Genomic DNA, 15,923 nt, shown 5'->3' on the forward strand with positions numbered 1-15,923 from the left:
ATTTATTTATGTATGTTGCACAAGGCCCATGGTGCGCATCAGAGATTCATACAGGGTTCAACACACTTACTCAGTTACTCCATCTATATACTTACTGTAAGACATGATGAAGGCAGAACTACGCTGCGCAGCATCGTGATCAGAACGAGCTCACTTGCGGCCATGGACAAACATGAGGTGGAAACCACCGAGCACTGTGGCAGCGGCCATCACCCAGGCCAGGATCGCCAAGTCCAGGGGCAGCATCGTGCCAATCTTCCAGGTGAAGCCTGCCGTGAGCGTCGTGGTGAGGAGCCACACGGCCAGCCTGGCCCGGCCGCGGGCCACCTGTTGGATTTAGGCCCATGTTTGGCCTAATCTGAAAATTCCAAAGCATGCACAACCTATAGTCCCATATTGCTAATTCAAGGAGAGGTTGCCTTGCTTAAATATGGGAGTCTCCTCTCTATGCAAAATAGGTGAAAATGAGAGAGGAGACTGTTGCTACACGCACACGCAGCTCGCGCGCATTTTTCGCGTGAAAAATCGCGTGACTTGTGACTATTATTTGTACAGTTTCTATTTTTTATGCTGAGCGTAATGGCGCTTCAATGTGATTGAAACTGCCGTTTTAAACAGTAATAAGGTGTGTCAGTTTCTGCTGTTTGATTGCAGCATTTTCTGTCATTAAATTGGACAGTTTTTACTGCTTGATGAAGGGAATTGATGCACTATGAAGGCCTATAAAACCAGGAGACGTCCTGGTTGAAGGGTACGGATTCACACACTCACCTTCCCACTCGCTGTGCTGAGCTTCTCGCTGCTGCGCCTCGTCGACCTTTGAGTTCGGCGTGCGGACTTGAAGAGAGCGGGATCTCCGAAACCACTGCCACGAGACTCCTGCACGGGGCGGCAGTTAGGTTTTTGGGCAGCGTCTACACGCGACCGCTTGGTGATCTGCAACATCTACTTCAACACGTTCGACTACGTTTTATGCGGGATCATTGAGTAATTTCCTTGCGCAATCCTGTTCTAGTCAATATGTTGCTTGTTTACTTGTGTTATGTGCTTGCATCATTTTTTATCTATGAGTTTTTCCTCCAAACAAAATCTGGAATGTATATTAGGCACTTATTTCCAACATTCCAAAAACCTGATTGCGCCTATTTCTGTGATCTAGCAATGGCAAATAATGCATCTGATGCCATGAAACCTGAGAGGTTTGGAGGTGAGAACTTCCGCAGATGGCAGACAAGGGCCAAGTTTTGGCTCATGTCATTGGGGCTGTGGTGGGTGATATACCCTGTGTTTCCCATCACAGAGGAACAGACCATGCAGTTTGAGAATGCGAATAACACCGCATTGGGCTGCATCCTCACCATTTTGGCGGATCAACTCTATGATGTGTATATGAATTACTCATCGGCCACCATGCTGTGGGAGGATTTGGAGCAAAAATATGCAGAAGCCGAAGCCGGTCGCTGGCTGTATGTATGCGAAAAGTTCTTTGATTTCAGCATGGACAGTGCTAAATCAATTGTAACTCAAGCACACGACCTCCAGCTTCTGGTTGGCGAGATTGCACATTTGGGATGTGCTTTACCTCCAAAGTTTGTTGCAGCAGCAATTGTTGCTAAACTTCCTGCAGAGTGGCGTGATTTTGCTACAGCTCTGAAGCACAAAAGAGAAGAGATTTCTATTGAAGATCTCATTGCAGCTCTTGATGTGGAAGAGAAGGCAAGGGCAAAAGATGTGCAGGTGAAGAACGTGCAGAACAGTGCCAATTTTGTTCAAAACAAGAAACAATTTAACAAGAAGGGTCCCAAGGCGAATAAGGTTACTAGCTTTAAAAAGAAGAAAACAGAGAAGAAAACAGAGAAGAAGGATCTGAAGAATCTCACCTGTTTTGTGTGCGGTAATCCTGGTCACTTTGCCAAGGATTGTCCCGACCGCAAGGACAGGACCACTGAACTGAGCAAAAAGTTCACTAATGTGACCATTGGCGAGGCCTCGACTTCAGGAGGGTACGGTAAATCTCCTGTTGTTTATTCTGCATTTCAGTCTATCGACTGGTGGGTTGATACTGGTGCAAATGTTCACGTGTGTTCTGATGCTTCCTTGTTTTCTTCATATCAGGCAGCAGGGACTTCCAGCGTCCTAATGGGAAACGGAATGCGTGCTTCTGTTCTTGGTGTTGGTACGGTAGATCTGAAGCTCACTTCAGGGAAAACCATCCAATTGAAGAATGTCCAGCACGCACCTGCGATAAACAAGAACCTGCTGAGTGGGTCTCTCTTGTGTAGGAGTGGTTATAAGCTAGTATTCGAGTCGAATAAAGTTGTAGTGTCTAAATTTGGGGCTTTTATAGGAAAAGGCTATGACAGCGGAGGCTTGTTCCGCCTAAGTACTATGGATTCTTGTTATAGTTTGAATATTACTACTGGTTTGAATAAAAATTCTGCTGATGTATGGCATTTGAGGTTCTGTCATGTTGGTTTTGATACAATTGCTAGAATGTCCAGATCTGAGTTAATTCCTAAATGTGACATAGTCAAGAATTCGAAGTGCCAAACTTGTGTGCAAGCTAGGGATGAAAACGGATCGGATACGGACGGATATCACCGATATTACATTTGTTTTCATATTTCTGTCCGGATTCGGATTCGAATACGGATAGTGTCAACTATGTCGGATAGGATACGATTGGATATCGACATCATAAATATGCAATTTGAGTATTCGGATACGGATACGGTATCGGATGTTGAATATCCGGACTTGGATACGGACAGATCTCAACCCCTCTAAACGGATTCGGTTTCGAATACGGTCGGAAAATATCCGTACCGTTTTCATCCCTAGTGCAAGCAAAACAACCTCGAAAACCTTTTAAGGCATTAGAGTCTGAGAAGAATCTGGCACCACTAGATTTGATCCATTCTGATTTATGTGGGATGAATGGTGTTTTGACTAAAGGAGGAAAAAAGTATTTTCTTACTTTTATTGATGATGCAACATGTTACTGTTATGTTTACTTGCTGAAGTCTAAGGATGAAGCGCTGAACTATTTTAGAATATATAAGGCAGAGGTTGAGAACCAGTTAGAAAAGAAGATTAAGAGACTTAGAGATGATCGGGGAGGAGAGTATATCTCTAATGATTTTTCTAATTTCTGTTATGAGCATGGGATTATCCATGAATTTACACCACCCTATTCACCACAATCAAATGGTGTAGCTGAGAGGAAAAACCGGTCACTTACAGATTTGGTGAACGCCTTATTAGAGAGTGCCGGTATGCTAAAGATGTGGTGGGGGGAAGCAATCTTGACTGTAAATTTTGTGCTCAATAGAGTTATCACCAAGAGAAGTGACATAACTCCATACGAGGCATGGAGGGGCAGAAAACCCAATGTTAACTTTCTGCGAACGTGGGGATGTTTGGCGAAAGTCAACATTCCAGAGCCGAAGAAAAGGAAACTTGGGCCAAAAACAGTCGATTGCATTTTTATAGGATACGCTCAGAATAGTCCTGCCTATAGATTCTTGGTAGTTAAATCCGATACTCCAGAGATTATAGTAGATACAATAATGGAGTCTAAGGATGTTACTTTCTTTGAGGATATCTTTCCTATGAGACCAAGTAGCAGTACTTTAGAAAATCTGGATGCAACCATTCCTAACTCTGAACAAGTTGAGAACATACCTCTGCGAGAGAATAATGAGGAGGATAACAATTCAGACATCACTCCGCGCAGGAGTAAGAGACAAAAGGTTCAGAAATCTTTTGGAGATGACTTTATTGTATACCTTGTGGATGACGTGCCTACGACTCTGGCTGATGCTTATGCGTCTTTGGATGCTGACTATTGGAAAGAGGCAGTCCGTAGCGAGATGGACTCCATCATGACAAATGAGACTTGGGAAATCACTGAACGTCCTGTTGGGTGCAAACCTATTGGATGTAAGTGGATTTTCAAGAAAAAGATGAGACCAGATGGCACGATTGAAAAATATAAAGCGAGGCTTGTGGCCAAAGGCTTTACCCAAAAAGAAGGAGAAGATTATTTTGACACCTATTCACCTGTGGCCAGGTTAACCACCATTAGGGTGCTCATTGCATTAGCTGCTTCCTATGGTCTACACATTCATCAAATGGATGTAAAGACAGCTTTTCTTAACAGAGAGTTGAAGGAAGAAATCTATATGGAGCAACCTGATGGTTTTGTGGCTAAGGGACAGGAGGGTAAAGTTTGCAGATTGTTAAAATCATTATATGGCCTAAAATAAGCACTCAAACAATGGCATGAAAAATTTGATCAAACCTTAACTTCTGCTGGTTTTGTTGTAAACGAAGCAGATAAGTGTGTATACTATCGCCATGGTGGGGGTCAAACAGTGATCTTGTGCTTGTATGTGGATGATATACTCATATTTGGGACTAACACTGCCGTGACTGACGAGGTCAAATCATTCTTATCTTCATGCTTCGGCATGAAGGATTTGGGTGAAGCAAGTGTTATCCTGAATATTAAGTTGATCAAAAATGAGAATGGGATTATTCTAAATCAATCTCATTATGTGGAAAAAATACTGTGTCGCTTTGGCTTTGAGAATGCCAAAGTATCCCCTACGCCCTACGATGCTAGTGTAAAGCTAAGGACAAATAAAGGCGAAGGGTTGGACCATTTGAGATATTCACAAATAATTGGGTCCCTCTTGTATCTTGCTGGTGCAACACGTCCCGATATATCTTTTGCTGTGAGCAAATTAAGTCGTTTTACTTCTAATCCAGGGAAGGATCATTGGGATGCACTGGAGAGAGTGCTACGTTACCTGAGAGGTACAATCGAATATGGAATTCACTATACTAGTTATCCATCTGTATTAGAAGGATATAGTGATTCCAACTGGATTTCTGATGCGGATGCAATTAAAGCCACGAGTGGCTATGTGTTTACACTAGCAGGTGCTGCAGTTACCTGGAGGTCATGTAAACAGACCATTTTGACGCGGTCGACCATGGAAGCTGAGCTTGTAGCACTTGACACGGCTACTGTTGAGGCCAAATAGCTAAGAGAGCTACTCATGGACTTGCCACTGGTAGAGAAACCAGTTCCGGCAATCCTTATGTACTGTGACAACCAAACGGTATTGATCAAAGTTACAAGTACTAAGGATAATTTGAAGTCCTCGAGACATGTGAAGCGGAGGCTTAAATCTGTTAGAAAGCTAAAAAACTCCGGAGTAATTGCTGTGAATTATATTCGCAGTGAGAAAAATCTAGCAGATCCCTTTACAAAAGGGCTTGCACGGACAGCGATTTCTGTTGCAAACATGGACATGGGGTTGAGACCCATTTAGTTGCAAAGTAATGACAACTCATTTCCTTTGATAGGAGATCCCTGATTTGGAAAATGAGAAAAACAAGTTACTGTTGTAACAGGGAGTACAGACTGTTAAAAAAAATTAAAATTACCCATGTTCCATGAAATGTACTCTCTTCTGTATGGAAGGCTGGCTATTATGCCTTAATGTATTCTAGTGTCCACCGAGGGAAAATGTATCGTCCTACAAGATACCTAAAATGAATACACCTATGTAAGCTAAACTGTTAGGTCGCAGTTCATGAAAGTGGGGTACTCTTTGGAAAGCTCATGAGAAGATCGAGGAGCAAGACCTTTAAAAGCTCCGTTTAGACTTGGCGTTCTTGCAGCCTAGTACCAGTTGGATCTTCAAGAGAAATCTGACAGCAAAAAGCTATGAATTCAAGGCTTAGTCCATTCACAAGCTGCTGGAAGATGGACCTGGTTGATCTAGGTGTAAGTTCAACCTGTACAGGACTTATACTGAAAATCTGGTATATATAAAGAATGTTCAGTACATCAGCTTTGGAATTGGTGGGGGATTGTTGGATTTAGGCCCATGTTTGGCCTAATCTGAAAATTCCAAAGCATGCACAACCTATAGTCCCATATTGCTAATTCAAGGAGAGGTTGCCTTGCTTAAATATGGGAGTCTCCTCTCTATGCAAAATAGGTGAAAATGAGAGAGGAGACTGTTGCTACACGCACGCGCAGCTCGCGCGCATTTTTCGCGTGAAAAATCGCGTGACTTGCGACGAGCGCGACGCGTACGTGTACAGCAGGCTATTATTTGTACAGTTTCTATTTTTTATGCTGAGCGTAATGGCGCTTCAATGTGATTGAAACTGCCATTTTAAACAGTAATAAGGTGTGTCAGTTTCTGCTGTTTGATTGCAGCATTTTCTGTCATTAAATTGGGCAGTTTTTACTACTTGATGAAGGGAATTGATGCACTATGAAGGACTATAAAACCAGGAGACGTCCTGGTTGAAGGGTACGGATTCACACGCTCACCTTCCCACTCGCTGTGCTGAGCTTCTCGCTGCTGCGCCTCGTCGACCTTTGAGTTCGGCGTGCACCGGACTTGAAGAGAGCAGGATCTCCAAAACCACTGCCGCGAGACTCCTGCACGGGGCGGCAATCAGGTTTTTGGGCAGCGTCTACACGCGGCCGCTTGGTGATCTGCAACATCTACTTCAACACGTTCGACTATGTTTTGCGCGGGATCATTGAGTAATTTCCTTGCGCAATCCTGTTCTAGTCAATATGTTGCCTGTTTACTTGTGTTATGTGCTTGCATCATTTTTTATCTATGAGTTTTTTCTCCAAACAAAATCTGAAATGTATATTAGGCACTTATTTCCAACACCACCGACCTAGGCGGCGAGAGTTGGAAGCGGCGGGTGGCGTAGAAGAGGGCGAGCAGGTTGAGGTGGGAGAGGCCGATGAAGGCGAGCGCGCCACGGTTGTAGCGGACGCGGCGGACGGAGAGCACGATGTTGCCGGCGAGGACAACGAGGATCACCACGGTGGTCCAGGGGAGGCGGTGGGCGCCGTTGGGCACCGGCTGGCGGTCGGAGGGATCAGGGCCCGCCATCGGGCTGGCGCCGGTGGTGGGGACTGGCCAATTGGGGAATAGCGGAGTTTCTTCGATCTCGGAGACCTGCTTCCTGTAGGAAACCGTGTGCTGCGGTGCTGCCTTCTTCTCTTAAGTCTCTTATTTACTCTTCTAGATATAATTAATATATATATATATATAATATATATATATATATATATATATATATATATATATATATATATATATATATATATATTAAAACGGTCGAAGTGACTTATAATTTGAGACTAAAGCTACTCTTCTGTATAGTATAGTCATAGCGGCTACGCCGTGTCGTTGTTAGATGCAGTCTATGCGTGGTGTCATGTTAAGTCAGAAGTCCGGCCGGTTTCCTTTCAAAAGAAAAAAATATCGGATTTGAAGAAAATGAATTCTTTGGAATAGATTACTATAGTGCGGTCTTTAAAAGACACCATGTGATCGATCGGTCTTCAGAAGCGACTATGCAGCTAGATCTTATTTGGCTATCTATTTGCTCTTATCGACGGTAACGGGGGGGATAGCATAGTGCTTGAGACGAAAACTTTGTTAAGTTTAATTGTATTTTTTTCTGACACTTATTTCAATATTGATTCTTGTTTTTTTCTCAATATATAGTTCAGCTATAGAGGATATAGGATGCCTCTAGAACGCCGTCTTTTGTAATAAAGAAAATATAAAAAAGAAAGAAAGAAAGTGTCGGGTTCATAAAACCCGGGGTCCCTCGGGAACCAGCTTCCATGCCAAGCCTCGGCCCAAGAGTCTGAAACGACAGGCCGGAAGGACGGCCCAGTCACCGACCGGAAGGTCTGGCCGAAGAGGAACAACGCCCGCTCGTCAGCTACTTCGGCCCACCTCTCCGACCGGAGCATTTGCTTCGACTCCAGCCGCCTCCGGACGGCCTCTCCGATCAGAAGGCCTGGCCCAAAATACTACTTCCGATTCCGACCCCGCGTCTCCGACTTGGGTTCGCAGGAACCCTGCTCACCGCTCTTCTCCGATCGGCACACTCAGAGCCGACTGGAGCCATCCGACCGAGGACGCCCGCTCGGTGGGAACCAGAAGACGTGCGGAGAAAAGCAAGGCAAGGCTCACAAGTCAAAACCACTGTACCAGGTACCATACCCTGCACGGAATAGTACTCTACAGCCACCCTGACACAAACAGTATTGTAGACGCCGACATCTCCCTCTACAGTATTGTAGGGGCCGCTAAAACTCCCATACGGTAAGGCCCCCACGTGCCTCTGGGCATCGATAGCGGTATGGGCACCAGGATTTACCGTACCGGGTGAACATAGCGAGACTCCTCACATGCCTCTAGGCATCAAACAATATTTGCAGGTACCGACGTCTACCATCCCTGAAAAAGGTAGCACGACCTTCCACATGCATCTGACATTCTACAGTGACATCAACAGTGTTGTAGGCGCCTACTATGATCTTGTACCCGTCGGCATGGGTAACAAGGCTCGGTAGGCATGGGCAACAAGGCTCGGTAGCATACGTACCCTCACCCTCTCACTTGTAAAGTCATCCCCTTCATCTATAAAAGGGGACGCGCCCCTTCCAACAAAAGGAGGGCCCTTCTTGAAGATAACAAGCACCGATCAAGTTCACTAGCTCATGACCACAGAACCGCTGGGTTCAGACTCCAAGCACACACTTGAACACTTACTCATAGCGCAGCTCCTGTCGCTCATGGCCCTTCCGACCGGAGCCGACCGGACCTCCTGTACACCCCTTCTTCCTCCATCTCGTTTGTAACCCCACAACAAACTTCGAGCACCTGGGCTCAGGAATAAAGTCACTAACCGACCTAAACTGGACGTAGGGCACGTTGCCTGAACCAGTATAAATCCTGTGTCATTGAGTGCTAGGCCACCTCCGATCACAACGTATGATAAAACTACAAATATTCACTAGTCGGTCACTTTCTGCACCGACAGAAAGAAAATGATATCATGCACGCTCGACTACTCCAACTACTTTTCTCTAGTACAAAATCCTATGAGTGTTAGGAAGGCCCCCTCTCTCAAATGCTAGAACAAAGTTTTGGAAGTTGTTAGGAAGGTGCTCTGAATGTCTGAAAGCACCTACAGAGACACTTCCCGGTGGTTCCAACAAAAAGTAACTACGTGTGCATCAAGCAACGGTTGAGGTCGTAAGAGGATGTTTGGTTCGTGATCCCACCTAGCTATCGGTCTGTTCGCTGGTTGGTTTCTGGACTGATAAGTCCGACTGGTACTGATTTATTATGAGAGGAAAACACTGTTGGCAGACTAATAAGCCCCGGCTGAAAGCAATAAGTGAACAGGCTATGGCCGCCACACCGTGGCTGAGATTTTTGGTGCCACAACTATGGTAGGAATTTACACTAGAAAAACTGTGGCTGCTAAGAGCATCTCCAACAGTTTGGTAAATGACTTGCCATCCTTCAAAATTTGGCAAAACATGCAAAAATCGTTCTCCAACAGTTTGCCAAAGTTGCTTGCTAATTTTCCCGACTTGCTATCTGTCGTCGCCACGCGCGTATATTTACGCGTGCGCATCGGTGTTGCCATCTTGATCCCGCGCATCTCCGACTTCCTTCCCACACGCGCGCGGACAATTCCACGGCCTCTTCCTACGCGCCGCAAGGCCGGCCGGTGTCCATATATTTCGATCCATCCGTGTTGACCGCATCCACTTCCTCGTCGTGATCGGTGGCTTGCGACGGCGCCAAAGAACCGGGCCGCCGCCACGCCCAGCACCCCGTCGTCGCTGCGCTTGGAGATATCGACCGCCGCCAAGAACCCCGATCGGTCCTCGGAGATCGCCCAGCACCCGTCGTCGCCAAGAACCCCGATCAGGTCCCGGCTGCCTCCACAATTAGGTATCCTGCTTCATCTTTTCCCCATCAATCTCCATGCCTGCTCGATCTTGTAGCCCGAGTTCCACCTCTTATTCAGCTGTAGCCGTCGTTTAGGGTTGTCTGTTGCTGCTCTCTGTATAGGGTTGTGTATGGATTGTTGAATGTCATCCACTAGATCGCTCCTTCATGTTCCTGCGTGTATGTTGTGTAGGTAGTCAGTACTTGTAGTTGATCTGATGGTTCTCATGGTTTGTTGCCGTTGATCTGATGTGGTGACGCTGTCCATGGTTTCTGTTTTCATGCCCAAGTAGATATATATGTCATGTGGTCTACGATGGTACTGTTCCCCTTTATTTCTTTACCGCATCATGTGTAGTCATATTTTTTATGATGTGTACACTCAACAGTAGGAGCCGCGCCACCATGAATTCCTTGCCTTGTTGGTATAGTTTGTCATTGCAGCATGGTCCATTGGACAATTATATTGCTCCCTGATATTATCTCTTTTTGTTTTATAAATTTTGTGTGTAGACTCAACAAGATGGCAGGAGAAGCATTCTTGTCGAACATTCTTCTCAATGGACATTATGGGCATGTTGCTGGTCTAGATGACATCACCTTTCCGATGACACAGAACTCCTAGAGTACTCATGGTATTCCTTCTGAACTTGAACCACCAATTGATGTGGATGTACATGCTAGTCGTAGTACAAAGGGAACAAAGAGGCAAAAGAATTTTCACTGGAAGGAAGATGAAGTAGTATGCTCAGGTTGGTTAAATGTTAGCAAAGATCCAATTCATGGTGCTAACCAAACTCGATCCACTTTTTGGGGTAGAGTTCATTTGTTCTTTGAGAAGAACAACAAAACTAGCTCTGTTAGGATAGAGAGCTCCATCATGCACAGGTGGCTGACAATTCAATATCAAGTAAACAAGTTTCATGCTTGCTATGACGCCATTGAGCGTAGGAATCAAAGTGGATGCACTGTCCAAGACATGGTATGTTGTATATTGGTTGCATGTATTTCCTTTCTATTTTACTTCAATTATTTGGTTTTCAAATATATATATGTATATTGGTTGAACAATTATATTTCCTATGTAGGTTTCAGATGCATTGAAGATGTATACGGAAATAGAGGACAAAAAAGGATTTACGCTTATGCCTTGCTGGAAGATACTCAGGGGGAAGGCAAATGGGCAGCAAAGAGAATAGAGCTTGGTGAGTTGGAGAAACTAGTGAAGCAGAAAATAAACAAGAACACCAAGAAGGCGTCCAGGCCAAGGGAAGAAGAAGAAGCTACCAACAATGATGAAGCTATGGTAGGTGCTGATCAAGAAACCCAAGCAAAAGAAGCAAGGAAAAGGCTAGATGGGGTAAAGAAAGCAAAAGAAGCCCTTAGGCGAGGTGGTGGCGAAGCTTGCATGGAGGCTTTGGACAAGATGTGGGCAAAGAAGGAAGCTTTCGACATGGAAAAAGAGAAGGCAAAGGAGGAGAGGTTTCTTGCTTCTCTTGAGCTAGACAAGGCAACGCTAGAACTTGAGAAGAAGCGTGTGGCAAATGATGAAAAAAGGGCCGAAGCAGAGTTGATGAAAGAAGAGAAAGAAATAATGCTAGTGGACAAGAGGTCTCTCGACCCACTTCAGCTGCAGTGGTGTGAGATGATGCAGAAGAAGATCATGTCAAGGCTTTCACCAAATTAGTTTTAGATATTCTCATTTGAGTTGTGGAATTATCAAGCCTTTAGTTTGTTTTTATTTGAACCTATGTTTCATTCATCTTCAGAAAGAAAGAAGGCATGCCATATCCAAAGGTCGTTCGAAGCAACAACCTCCAAAATTATAGTGGGCTTGTTGACATGCCCCTTGTACTGACCCTGTTTATCATATGGACAGTTCTTCCACGCCCAATGCATACAATCGATGGACCCTAACATTCCTGGAAATCCTTGTTGCTCACCCATTGCAAGTAAGCGTGCTGTGTCCGCCTCATTGGGATATCTGAGGTATTCATCGCCAAAAATTTCAACAACTGCAGCAACAAACCTACGTAGGCTCTCAAGTGCAGTACTTTCGCCAATGCGTACGTACTCATCTGTCACATCAGCTGGAACCCCATAAGTGAGCATACGCATTGCGGCAGTGACTTTTTGGAAGCAAGTCAATCCAAGAACGTTGGCCGCATTCCTTTTCTGCACAAAGTACTCATCGTGTGCTTCAACAGCATTCATTATGCGTAAGAAAAGTTCTCTAGACATCCTGTACCTGAAGAAAACAAAACTAAAGTTTCACAACTCTAATAATATTTGAGCACATGAAACAAATTAATCCGAAGTTAAAGAACAAGAACCTGCGACGGAATATTTTGGGGCCGTATGTTGGATTGTCCGCCAAATAATCTCGAAACATCCTGTCATGGCCGCCTTCTCTATCACGGTTAAGAACTTTATGACCTTCAACAGAGCCACCGTGCCTTCCTTTGGCATTGGAATAGGTTTGCACAATTTGAGCTGCTGATAATATCAGAGAGTCATCATCATCGGATGATGAATCTTCCAATTGTCTTCTCGCTCGGGATCTCTTCCTAGGCATGATTCCTGACCACGAGCAGAGAGGATCAAGAACAAAACCTAGATCACCTGGAGTCCTATAGGAGGTCTACCGGACCTGATGGGACAAGGAGATGGGAGCCTTGGTGGAGTTCCTGACCTGCGACGGGAGGAGTACAAGGGGCATGGCGATCCTGTTCCTGCGGCGGCGCGTACGAGGAATACCGATCGGCCTGCGTATCGCGAAGGAAAGGAAGATGTCGGGGGTCGCTTGAAGGAACGAAGGGAAGCCGTCGGGTGTACCAGTCAACAACCTCAACTGGTGGGCCCTCTTTTTTTTTTGTTTTGGCAAGTTAAAAATAGGGAATTGTTGGAGAGAGCTTATTTTTCACTTGGTATATTATTATAGCAACTTGCCAAAACACAACATTTGGCAAGTGATTTTTACCAAACTGCTGGAGATGCTCTAATACTAAAGTACCAACCAAACAACATCAGTAATTACTGTGGCAGCCTCCACTTGGCGGTTGCATGTGGCCAATGGGAACCGTACCAAACATCGTCTAATTCTCCCAATGCATACTACTAAAAGTCAAATATCATCTTTTGACATTTGTTTTACCTTTTCAGTCCCAAAAGCCTGTTGAACACGGGCACGACGCACGTTTCACCCTGTTCTCCAACCTTTTGTCAGAGCAAGCTATCACTGCTTGTACGTATAAGCTATCCTGGTCATCTGCAATCTGCAAAACCACTATGCGAGCTGATTCGAACGTTCGATGGAGACGTGGAAGCTGAGATTTCCATCCAGTGTGTTGCATTGGGCGTGGCCTCATCACAACATATTATTTCTTTTTGATTCTCTACTGAATATTTAAGAGAAGGGCTTCTTCTAACCCGTCTTTTATTCCTAAAATACCCCTGTACTCTCCATATCCCTTAGATGACAGCCCAAACTTAGGACCCATGCACATACAAGTCAGAACAACTCTCGTCGAATGATGTCACAAAATCCGATTAAAAAACGTATCGGGTCCTGTTACAGCGCACAAGCACATTTGTCATTTGTGAGTATAATCTCTACCTAATATTAAAGAGCGAAGCATTTCTTCCAACGTATTTTTCGTCCTGCTTTATTTTTACTTTTCATACTGCCTTTGTGCCCACTGTATCCCGTATGCGCCCTGGATTCATGACCCGTGCTCCTAAAAGTTAGAATAATTCGTGGCTTCAAAAATACTCCCACAAGTCTATTGTGATCTGTTGCATTAAAAAGGTCCACACATATCCCACGCGGGATGCTGGATGACGTGCTTCGTTTTCGTTGCCGGGCTACCCACAGTACCACACGCGGCAGCAGGCGGTGGCGACCACCGCGCTTACACTAGCACGCATGAGCGAGAGAGGCGGTGTGCGTACACGTGATGGTGGAACCCAAGGCCCCCTGGGCTCTGGGCCGCTAATGTTTTCTTTCGGCACGCATGACATAGCCCAACAAATACTTGCAGCAGGCCGAGATCCAACGGACGTTTCATGCAGTTTTTTTTACAAGTACGTTTCATGCAGGTAGACTTCGTGACGAAGCGTTTCCCAGATTCAACCAGCATGCCGCAGGTAACAGAGTGGCAATCGACAAGGCTAGCTTTTTTTTTGTTTAATTTAAGTTTAATAAGTTCTGTAGGAAATGCCATCAATAAAAATGCTACAAACCATTACACAATCTCAAACTATTACACGTTCCGCATGCAACCATGTTAACTTAATTGATTTTTGTCTAAATTATGATTATTGGAATGGATTTTAATTCCAAGGATCCAAAGAGAGCCTTAATGCGACATGCAAAACTCAAACAAGCTCCAGCAGGGACTGCAGGGTACAGCAACTAGCCAACTACTACTTGAGCACGATTTTGATTCCATCCACGGATCGAGTTTGGAGGCCGTCGGCTTGGTCTTCACGTTTATCATTCACATGATCCTCCAGCTCACTTGGATCACACCACTGTGGTTCAGGAACTGGCCATCTGTTATTCATAATTCATAGCCAAACATAAATGATCAGCAAGTGTATAAATAAGCTGCAAGATTTAATAGCAATGCGATGTATCAGCATTCTTGTTTCTTGGTCTCTGGCCATCTTCAATAACAACGGCCTCCAAACCGTATGCCCTTAAATACGTAGTGTTTTTTGTTTTGAAATATTCCATGATTCCGCGGAGATCTTCACGATACAGGTATGCAGTTCCTATTTCCTTATTCAATCCAATAAAGTTCATGCCAATATAATTACCATTTACATCAACGAGGGGGCCTCCAACAGCAGCCTTAGTGACTTCACATGTGGAGTACCAAAGAATACCACAGTCAAGACTGTCTGTATCGGCAGTCATTTTTCCACTTGTGGCCATTAATTCGCCTGATGTGAAGATCCGCCCAACAGCAAATACCTTTGTATCTATAATATGATCCTCAAGTTCCATAGGAATTGTATGTTTAAGATTCACAGGGTAACGAGCGCGGCAATTCTTGACACTAACTAGAGCAACATTGTAATGTAAACTGTAATGTACCAATGCCCCATCCACACGATGTTTGTTTGGGAACAACACCTCAATCCTCAAGCCTTCAACAATCTTATTGTGAAGATAAGGAGCCGTAACCAAGCACGCTGAAGTCAGAATAATCGGACATGCATCATTGAAGTCAACGAAAACTCCTGTGCATGCAGCAAACCTTGTCTTGCCCTTGAAAGAAGCCAATGCCACAACACTTCGAGATATTTCAGAAGAAACTCTTTTCCTGAAAAGATGCCAGACACCTTCCGAATAGACATTACCGAAATCATCTTAAAATGTTTTAAGCAAAACCGAGCCACTATTGACCATACTCCTTGATGGAATGGGATAACCCAAAGAGTATAGATGCTGAAATAGTTCCTTGTCAACACAATCATATGCCTTAGGATGGAACCAATGCTCCCCACTTATAGTCTCAAACCAACCATTCATACAAACATAGCGAAATGCCCGGCCTCCTTTGCGTGGATATTGACTGTTCGAGAACTATTCTTGGTGGCAAAAAAATCTCGTGGTTCATACCAACAAAGTTTCCATCAAAATAAAAAAATGCCGCCCCTAACCAATTCTTAGAGCATTTATCAGCATCGGAGAACACAAGAGATTCTTTATCTCCATATGAAACTAACCCAGCAGTTACTATTAAATTCCCAAGGAAATCACGCCCTATAGCAGCTATCTTCTTCTTGTGGGGCATGAACTCCATTCCATGATTGAGACGTACACAGTAAACATCAAGGGATCGAGGAAATCACTTTAACAACAACAACCTGACATTCAGAATCATATTCTTCCAGATATCCTACGACAACATTTCCTTCACAGTGTATACTTCAATCTTATTTTCCATACCGTAGTACCATAAATCCTCAACCAAACTTCCTGATGTCACAAACTTCGTGACATTGCTCTGGCATTCTATGGCTATGCCACAGGATTGACTTAACATTATGCGTCCATTGGTCAAAACAAGTAAGACAACACTTCTTGACAAATTTGAT

The 15,923-nt window shown here is 44.5% G+C and overlaps 3 protein-coding genes across 3 annotated transcripts; 2 read left to right on the plus strand and 1 right to left on the minus strand.

Moving 5' to 3' along the window:
• Nucleotides 1-1,161: 1,161 nt before the first annotated feature.
• LOC136525589 (uncharacterized) lies at nt 1,162-5,051 on the plus strand. The gene is made up of 4 exons (XM_066518530.1): nt 1,162-2,079; nt 3,024-3,273; nt 3,550-4,224; nt 4,774-5,051. Exons 1-4 carry the CDS (start codon nt 1,162-1,164, stop codon nt 5,049-5,051), a joined length of 2,121 nt encoding a protein of 706 aa, XP_066374627.1.
• Nucleotides 5,052-10,778: 5,727 nt separating this feature from the next.
• Nucleotides 10,779-11,502, plus strand: LOC136525590 (uncharacterized). The gene is made up of 2 exons (XM_066518531.1): nt 10,779-10,797; nt 10,904-11,502. The coding sequence occupies exons 1-2, from the start codon at nt 10,779-10,781 to the stop codon at nt 11,500-11,502; spliced, it is 618 nt and encodes a 205-aa protein (XP_066374628.1).
• Nucleotides 11,503-11,570: 68 nt separating this feature from the next.
• LOC136525592 (uncharacterized) lies at nt 11,571-12,390 on the minus strand. The gene is made up of 2 exons (XM_066518532.1): nt 12,149-12,390; nt 11,571-12,063 (listed from the first exon to the last, which is right to left on the minus strand). The coding sequence occupies exons 1-2, from the start codon at nt 12,388-12,390 to the stop codon at nt 11,571-11,573; spliced, it is 735 nt and encodes a 244-aa protein (XP_066374629.1).
• Nucleotides 12,391-15,923: the final 3,533 nt, after the last annotated feature.

Source organism: Miscanthus floridulus, chromosome 19 (assembly GCF_019320115.1).
Source record: "Miscanthus floridulus cultivar M001 chromosome 19, ASM1932011v1, whole genome shotgun sequence".
Classification (NCBI taxonomy): Eukaryota; Viridiplantae; Streptophyta; class Magnoliopsida; order Poales; family Poaceae; genus Miscanthus; species Miscanthus floridulus.

What these genes read in the sequence shown, in the direction of transcription:
- LOC136525589 (XM_066518530.1), top strand. Translation starts at nt 1,162, where the DNA reads ATGGCAAATAATGCATCTGATGCCATGAAACCTGAGAGGTTTGGAGGT. An exon ending in ATACTGGTGCAAATGTTCAC is followed by an intron (nt 2,080 to 3,023) that starts GTGTGTTCTGAT and finishes TACTTGCTGAAG; the next exon opens with TCTAAGGATGAAGCGCTGAA. An exon ending in CGCCTTATTAGAGAGTGCCG is followed by an intron (nt 3,274 to 3,549) that starts GTATGCTAAAGA and finishes CCGATACTCCAG; the next exon opens with AGATTATAGTAGATACAATA.
- LOC136525592 (XM_066518532.1), bottom strand. Translation starts at nt 12,390, where the DNA reads ATGCCTAGGAAGAGATCCCGAGCGAGAAGACAATTGGAAGATTCATCA. An exon ending in CCCAAAATATTCCGTCGCAG is followed by an intron (nt 12,064 to 12,148) that starts GTTCTTGTTCTT and finishes TGTTTTCTTCAG; the next exon opens with GTACAGGATGTCTAGAGAAC.